The sequence below is a fragment of the Saccoglossus kowalevskii genome, unplaced genomic scaffold (genome assembly GCF_978046115.1).
Source record: "Saccoglossus kowalevskii unplaced genomic scaffold, keSacKowa6.1 SCAFFOLD_355, whole genome shotgun sequence".
Lineage (NCBI taxonomy): Eukaryota > Metazoa > Hemichordata > Enteropneusta > Harrimaniidae > Saccoglossus > Saccoglossus kowalevskii.
This window is the reverse complement of record NW_028188769.1, coordinates 26,508-36,437: the sequence shown is the minus strand read 5'-3', so window position 1 is coordinate 36,437 and position 9,930 is coordinate 26,508. Positions and strand designations below refer to the sequence as shown.

The following is a 9,930-nucleotide window of genomic DNA, read 5'->3' as shown; positions in this document are numbered from 1 at the left end:
ACTAAAACTACACATATCCATGTGATACTAGTATATCACCTCAACCATCCGACTAAAACTACACATATCCATGTGATACTAGTATATCATCTCAACCATCTGACTACACTACACATATCCATGTGATACTAGTATATCATCTCAACCATCCGACTACAACTACACATATCCATGTGATACCAGTATATCATCTCAACCATCCGACTACACTACACATATCCATGTGATACTAGTATATCATCTCAACCATCCAACTACAACTACACATATCCATGTGATACTAGTATATCATCTCAACCATCCGACTAAAACTACACATATCCATGTGATACTAGTATATCACCCAACCATCCGACTAAAACTACACATATCCATGTGATACTAGTATATCATCTCAACCATCCGACTAAAACTACACATATCCATGTGATACCAGTATATCATCTCAACCATCCGACTACACTACACATATCCATGTGATACTAGTATATCATCTCAACCATCCAACTACAACTACACATATCCATGTGATACTAGTATATCATCTCAACCATCCGACTAAAACTACACATATCCATGTGATACTAGTATATCACCCAACCATCCGACTAAAACTACACACATCCATGTGATACTAGTATATCATCTCAACCATCCGACTAAAACTACACATATCCATGTGATACTAGTATATCACCCAACCATCCGACTAAAACTACACATATCCATGTGATACTAGTATATCACCCCAACCATCCGACTACAACTATACATATCCATGTGATACTAGTATATCATCTCAACCATTAGTCTACAACTACACATATCCATGTGATACTAGTATATCACCTCAATCATCCGACTAAAACTACACACATCCATGTGATACTAGTATATCATCTCAATCATCCGACTAAAACTACACACATCCATGTGATACCAGTATATCATCTCAACCATCCGACTAAAACTACACACATCCATGTGATACTAGTATATCATCTCAACCATCCGACTAAAACTACACACATCCATGTGATACTAGTATATCATCTCAACCATTAGTCTACAACTACACATATCCATGTGATACTAGTATATCATCTCAACCATCCGACTACAACTACACATATCCATGTGATACTAGTATATCATCTCAACCATCCGACTAAAACTACACACATCCATGTGATACTAGTATATCATCTCAACCATCCGACTACAACTACACATATCCATATGATACTAGTATATCATCTCAACCATCCGACTAAAACTACACATATCCATGTGATACCAGTATATCATCTCAACCATCCGACTAAAACTACACACATCCATGTGATACTAGTATATCATCTCAACCATCCGACTAAAACTACACACATCCATGTGATACTAGTATATCATCTCAACCATCCGACTAAAACTACACATATCCATGTGATACTAGTATATCATCTCAACCATCCGACTAAAACTACACATATCCATGTGATACTAGTATATCATCTCAACCATCCGACTAAAACTACACATATCCATGTGATACTAGTATATCATCTCAACCATCCGACTAAAACTACACATATCCATGTGATACTAGTATATCATCTCAACCATCCGACTAAAACTACACATATCCATGTGATACCAGTATATCATCTCAACCATCCGACTAAAACTACACATATCCATGTGATACCAGTATATCATCTCAACCATCCGACTAAAACTACACACATCCATGTGATACTAGTATATCATCTCAACCATCCGACTAAAACTACACACATCCATGTGATACTAGTATATCATCTCAACCATCCGACTAAAACTACACATATCCATGTGATACCAGTATATCATCTCAACCATCCGACTAAAACTACACACATCCATGTGATACTAGTATATCATCTCAACCATCCGACTAAAACTACACACATCCATGTGATACTAGTATATCATCTCAACCATCCGACTAAAACTACACATATCCATGTGATACCAGTATATCATCTCAACCATCCGACTAAAACTACACACATCCATGTGATACTAGTATATCATCTCAACCATCCGACTAAAACTACACACATCCATGTGATACCAGTATATCATCTCAACCATCCGACTAAAACTACACACATCCATGTGATACTAGTATATCATCTCAACCATCCGACTACAACTACACACATCCATGTGATACTAGTATATCATCTCAACCATCCGACTAAAACTACACATATCCATGTGATACTAGTATATCATCTCAACCATCCGACTACAACTACACATATCCATGTATCTGTCTTACTGCTATCGCCAATTTCTTCATCAATATTTATTCAGTTTCATGATCTCATTCTTTTTTTGTCTGTCTTTAGGTAGATTAGCTTTGAATTGACCAACAACTATTTAATTGTGCATTTCACCTACAAGATAATTGTAAGAGTGGAAATTATGTATATTGCACACGGAAATTTACACAATAGAAATTAAGACTTGGAAATTCTATAATTATAGCCATTTTTGCGTTAATCTTAGCGTTTTGGGAAAAAATATACTTACTCTTATTACACCGTATATGCGTAGACGCGACGTAAAACACTTTTATGATAGAAGCCTACTCATATTATATGAATTTATCCATTTTCCAATAAATTTGACTCCCGGGCAATATATTTATATTGATTTTGAAAGGTTTAGGTCACCAGCCTAATTTAGAGAAAATGATATTTGTATTTTAGTGGGTATTTGCTATTTTGTCAGTTTACAATACTTAAATCATGAGTCGTGTGGCGGAGATATTGTGCCATGTTTCAAATTGTAGGTTGCCGAACTTTTCCTTTTAACATTGTGCTCTATAGAATTGTTATAAAAATACATCAATATTCAACTTCAACGTGTTCAGCTCTTTCCATGCTATTACTAGAACCACATACATTGGAAAATAAACGCACAATTTCGGATAGTTATCGCTGAAACAGGCATTAGCCTAAAACCTCGCGGACGGCCGTGAAAAATGAGGTTATGATTACTAGTATCTTTTTTGAAAGCTCTATCGTGACTACACCCATTTCTTAAAATGCTAGTATTAGTTCACTGCGCACATTGCCCCAGTGTGGTGACGGACATTGTCACTGATAAAACTCTTCTTAGCAGAACGGTGTCTCTTTTATTTGCAAGGAGGTACCCAATAAGTGGCGAAATAGAATTCTACGACGTCTCCGTATTTAGGCCATTCTAGAGTGTCGTTGAACGTGTGCTCTGAATGACTGGATTCCAGGCTGTGGGAGAACCCTGTTCATCACTGTACGCTGCAGCTGTGTGATACACTATTGTATGATTCTCTGCCAGACATGGTCTTCGAAGCAGCCTGAACATGGCATAATCATAAAAAAACACAATCATAATCGCATATGTTCAGTTGCGTGAACAAGTAATATTAACATTTACTGTTTTGTCTACTGTTGTCATAACAATTAAGAGCCCCTAACATAAACTGAAATAATGTATTTTTGTCGTGTGACAAGTAATTTCGATTTGAACTTAAAACCCCTGCCGTCACTGTTTCTCATCGAGCTTGCATTAAACAGTCACATATCACAACTAAGAAATCGATACAACATATATGGCACATTTATGACAAAAAAATCATCGATATTCGTATTTATGTGTAAAATTCAATGGAGTTGGAAATATTTCCAGTACTTTTACAAAGTGTGGAATACAAGATGCACACGATTATTTGTTCAATTACGAATTTTGCAATACGACCCTGACTTGTGTTGCTATGAGTCATCCGACACATTACACGTAACTGACCAGATGTCACGAACATGATTTATTGGATTATGTCATCATGGATGAAAGGTCCAATAAAGTTTTGGTAGTTGATCAGTTGATGCTCCATTTCTAGTCAGAGAACAGTTCATAGAGCTGTCGGTCTGATGTGCCTACGTTGGGTCGCACGTCTTCAGCTACGTTAAGCTTTCCAGTTCTCGCCATGAATAACGGTAAGTCCATTTTGCATTGAACGCCGAATTACTGTATACTTTCAGTATATAATACGAGTAATGGTTTAATTATGTATCGCAAATGCAAGTTATAAATCGCCCCTCTTTGGCTCAGGTATATTAATGCTCCTATTTAAGCTTTTTTTTTGGGGGGGGGGGTTATATATCGAAGTTATATTGTCTTATATGGTCTGCATTATAAATAATATTCAGATGAACAAACCGTGATGGGTCGATGAAATGTATAGTGCTCGGGCTACTTGCGCAAATATAAATTGGTATTATAATCTTTAATTTTTAGCTTGTATATCTTTAACCTAAAAGCTGTCATTGATGTATCCCAAACGGGATACATGTCCAATCTAAAATTATATATATATATAATCTTATACACAACCAGGAACGAGAGTGATAACCACCAAAACATAATTGAAGGTAAATAACATGTGAAGCATAAAAAATTCGAGTCGTAGCGTAAAATAGGGGACTAAACCATTGTTGACTTTTGAGAATGTAAATGACTCGATTTGGGGGTGTCACAATAAGCAAATAGCGAAACTATCCGTTTTTACGCAATCTGGGAAGTTCGAATTACTAAACAAAGTATAGGACGACAAAGCTGAAATGTCTAAGAACCAATACATACCAACAATTATATTTCAAAAGTTAATATTCATGATGTATTTTGGTTACTACTCTAAATATTCAAACATATTTTAGTATAACGTAGTAACAACAGAAAGTTGGTGACCTCCCAATGTTTATTATGTGCAAGAGTTTTACCATGTTCTATGATATACATGCATTTGTTCGTATTGTTATTAAGTGTTGTAAAACTCTGATCGTCCATGTAGAGTTAACATTGGTGTCGCATTATTCCAGGATTGTCGTTTTTAGTTAAATCCACGAACCTGTCATGGAATTGCCTAAAATATACATATATTTCATAAAAAAAAAATAATCACTTCAACAATCTATTTTGCACGATGAACCACGATTTTGAAGACACTCGCCATCAATACATTTGGGGATGAAACTCAATTATATTTTGAAAAGCTTCTTTTATATGTAGTAATATCATGCGTTTTTTACCGTGTCTTCTAATTCAATATAAGATTAAGTGGCCATGGCCATTACCCTCTATGTTATAATGGCCAGTTATTTTGATGTCAAATGCCGAATATAAATTAATCGATTTGCGGATTTTCCCTTCATGTGACAGTGTCGTTCGTAAGCGCAGCAGTACTAAGAGTAGTTAAGTTATCCGCAATAATAACAAGCAAACAAATACACGAAAGATGGATACTAGAATTGAAGTCCAAATAGAAACGATGAAAAACATAATAAAACACAACATGCAGTGCTTTTGTACAACGGTTATTTCTTTTACAGTAGGTAAAATTGAATGCGACTATCGAACAAGTAAATATAAGCTAAATAAATTGGATATTCCATGGAAACAATAATGGTGGGCGACACTCCAATTTTTATACGAACGCCTACACATTACTAACATATTTCATTCACACTGACAATATAAATATTAAAGGCGCGTATCAAGACTGCTTCAACAAATTAAATAATGAGCATTAACGTTAACAGTTACACACTAAAAGTGGATTACCATAATCCAAACTTTGCACTTCCAGCCCATACTTTCCAAGTAGAGCCTGGACATACAATCTCTTGTTTGTCGGTGATTTTTGTTGTTGAATAAAATTAAATATAATGCCAGAGTATAAATTGTGAAAGCCAGGTTACCATGGTATTTGTACACTCATGAAATAGTTGTTGTTTTTTTAGTAAAAAACAAACAAACAAGAGACTGTAGAATGGAGGTAAATACATCCATGCTGTGTCAAGATAGTCAAGATAGAGTCGAATACTAGTACTGAAACGATCTGTTATAATTGTAAAGCCAATTTGAATTAACTTTGAGGACAATGATTTGGCAAACAGTTGTAAATTTTGAAGGTTACATTATCACTTCACTTGGCATGAGCATGCGCTCCATGACATGAGAATGAAGTCAAGACGACATTTGTGTACAATTATTCAAGCACATGCATATAAACTGTAGAAGTAAAATAAAACGAAGAGAAAGCGTGAACGCTTATAGCATGGGGTTATAAACGCTAAATACGGGTTAAATCTGATCGTTTTTTAAGACCCAGTCCAGATCTTGAGCACGGGCTAACAAATGGAGCGCGAATGCTTAGCACTAGCCACAGTCCCTAAGCATCCGAATGACCATTGTATTGAACGTCCATTTGCAAGATTTACTATAATAACAATTTATTTCGATATGCAATTTTTAAAATGGCAAACAACGCAAGAACATCTAGGAACATCGTTATCGCAAAAAAATGAACTGACGATGACATCATGTAGTACTTCCAGTTATTCTGCAATCTGCAATTCTGAATTTGCCTTGGTATGGTTTTATAACCGTAGAACATGGAGGTAAAAAATATTACCCCTGTCGTTAAAAGAGGGAGAGCAAGGGGGACAGCTCGTACAGGTTACAGGAAATAAAGATGGCATTTTAAGTTTACAGTAAAAAATAGGCTTTTACACTTTACAGATAAAACAAATTCCTAGTTACGTTTTACATACTCATAATATTTTTGATAATTTGAGTTTAAGAATCAAAATTGGAAATTGCATGGGACATTTAATTTGAATAGTGCTTTATACGCTTCCAAAAAATAACATCTTTGTACAAATTACGGGCGAATAAAATAGCCTATTGCTTGACCATTGATTTATTGTATGTTTTTTTTTCATTCATGCTAAATTTTGTGACAAATAAAATATCTATCTATCTATCTATCTATCTATTACATTTTACACCTTGCCCATGTCTACGGATTTACCATTTCTATTTATTTATATTGATTTGCATATTCTTAACAAGATGGGCGTTCTTTAGTCAAAGCTACTGCTACCCCCCCCCCCCCGGTATAAACATGAACACGGCTATTGCGTAACTACTTTATAACCTACACTTATCATGTATGAACCAACATATGACTCAGGCCAGCTGTTTTACAACATTAATGACTAGTCACAGCTGACATTATGAAAATAAACCCCAAGTTGCAAACTTTATTAGGCCATATATCAAAGGCAATATAAAACAAAACTAAATAATGAAGATGTTAGTGTCTGTACAATCTACAAAGGAAGTTAAAAAAAGACAAAGCATAGTGAAACTGTGGTTCCCATGATTTGTGAACTATACTGTGGGGTGGAATTAATGTCATAATGGCTACAAAGTAATAACTGTTACTGTATTCACTGTGTTTTAATTTCACGAATTTGTCAAGGAAACAATAAGTTTTATATTACATGTTTATGTAGATTTAATTTAGTGGATTTTACTTATCAGCAAAAATAGATAAATTAAAACCCAGTGAATAATTAATGCATTTACATTGATTTTTCAAAAACATTTGGTTTAATTCTCTAGAACGGACATAGCAGTGTTTGTGGGGAATACACTTGACCTTCCGTTTGAGAGAGACATGCACAAAATCTAACATTCGACCACAGTCCCTCAATCATAGAGGGAAATTATATTAATAATACTCAGTTTTGGTAAAAACTATTTGTCAAAGTTTGCTGGAAAAAATACATTTATACTACATAATGAAAACTAGACTCGATTGTTATGTGTTTATCACACTGGTGAATATCAGACTCTCAGAATCAGGATATAAATTGAATAAATGCTGGGAAATGTATACCGTACCTGTATAACAAGCAGCCTGTCGGCTGAGATAGCCCCGCTGTTAGCAATGCACATTTCAATTAAAGAAATGAAAATATCATTAGAAAATGAACAATATGTATAGTAATCAATCAGACTTTTCAACAAGAAGTCGAAAATATCACTTTTTACCAAAATTACAAAAATATTCACCAAAATTAGAGAATTGAAGATATCATCATGAAATGAACAAATCTAAAAGAGGTCCACATGTAGTACCTATATATGTAATATCAAAGCAAAAAATATTCATCAAAATTAGAGAATTGAAATGAACAAATCTAAAAGAGGTCCACCCAAAGTACATATACACCATGTATCAAAGCATTCAGGCTTGTAGTTTTCAAGAAGTCTAAAAAGTAAAAAATTGACATAGCCAACGATGGAAGACGACAGACAATCACTCATATGATAAGCTCCGCTCGACAAAGTCGACAGTGGAGCTAAAAACCTTTTATATCTTGAGTACCCCCCCCCCCCTGGTAGTACATGTTCTATATTAACTCCAAGGTCCCTTTTAGAATAATAGCATTAATCTCATGGTCCCTTATAGAATATGACATGAACTACATGCATAAAAGTTTCGAAATAGTGTAGCAATAGAAAGCAAAAATTAAGCAAGAAAAATATACATGCCATGATTTTGGTTGGGAAAATATAATTGTCTAATTCTGATGCCAAAAATGATTGACAACCCCATAAAGAAAACAATGCTAATATGCTATCTAAGTACCATTACATATCTTTGAGAGTGTAGTACTGTCATAGTTTTGACACTTTGCACAGAAGAGTAAAACAATTATGTTCTCTCAGAGTCCTGCCTTTACCTGGTTTCATTCATACATTGCATATATTACTGTGAAATACTTTATTTTAGTTGGAATTAATTTTCGCTGAAAAAGCATTTTTGCATGGAATTTATTTTCACTGATTTTTGATGAGTTGAATGTGAGACACAGAAAAAAATGTATATTCGCTGGATTTTATTTTCACTGAAGCAGCCCTTCAGCGAAAATAAATTCCAAGTGAAAATAAAGTATTCTACAGTATTATTTGGTAAAAAATGTGCCAAAACATGTTTTTATTCCGTCATTTCAGTATCTATGGTCTAATAATTATTCATCTGCCCATCATATAAAAATACGACTTCTAATAGACTTATAATGTTTCATGTCATATATAATCTGAAAATTAGTGAATTCAAACAGGGATTAGGGCAGCATCTTCCAACTTACTGACAGCGAGTCATACTTTACAATCAAACAGATCTTGGTATTGTTACACATTATAAATTTAGAGAATGCTCTTGGAAGTTTAACACATTATCTGATGCAGTTTTCCTTCATTCATTCAGTATATTTAAGAATGCTTTCAGTGGGCAATATGTTAAATTTGTTAGAAAAATGGAATACAAATATTTTTATGTTTATTAAAAACAATTTTGAACCTTATCTTTTCAAAAGTCCACTGTCTTATCTCGTGTAATTTGAGTTTGTCATAATGGTAACTGTCACTTATTGTTTTAATCTCAGAGAGTATTGGTATATTTGATTGTGATGAAAATACATGGAATTCAAGATTCCAATCACTGAATATAAATGGTAAAGTGGACTGTCAACTATGCCTTGAATTTGAGCCTAAATATAAGACGAAGTTTATCACTCACATGAAGACGAGACACTGGAAACATCATATAGAATTCAAAGGTATTTTCTTTTTCTTTATTCAAACAAATTTTACTCAAACGAGCATTTATAATCTCCCAGAAGAGTTGGAACATGAAGTACATGTGAAGTTTAAACTTGTTTATTCTAGGCAAGTGCAGGATAAGCCTTTGACTTGATATATTGATTGGTCTTTGTTATTAAAATAAAGTATTATTGAATGAGCAAATATAATTTTAGGATTTCTAATAAATTACAGTGAAAAACAAGCAAAATTAAACACTAAGGAGAATAAAGAATTGTATAAAGAAACAATTAAAAAATTGGTAACAAATGAACACATCTGAATATGATTATCAAAGGAATACATTCATTATAAATTAAAATATTCTATCAATTCAATGTTGATCATTCTAGTTTAGCCTTCATTAATTTCCATTATATCCAGTATACAATGCAGATATGTTGG

General features: G+C 33.9%; 1 protein-coding gene across 1 annotated transcript in view; it reads left to right on the top strand.

Moving 5' to 3' along the window:
- Nucleotides 1–3,952: 3,952 nt before the first annotated feature.
- LOC146725335 (uncharacterized) overlaps nucleotides 3,953–9,930 on the top strand; it is an 11,732-nt gene continuing 5,754 nt past the window's right edge. The window contains exons 1-2 of the mRNA XM_085496420.1: nucleotides 3,953–4,025; nucleotides 9,330–9,503. Of these exons, the coding sequence (XP_085352546.1) occupies nucleotides 4,016–4,025; nucleotides 9,330–9,503 (184 nt within the window). The 5' untranslated portion in view covers nucleotides 3,953–4,015. The remainder of the gene's footprint in view (nucleotides 4,026–9,329; nucleotides 9,504–9,930) is intronic.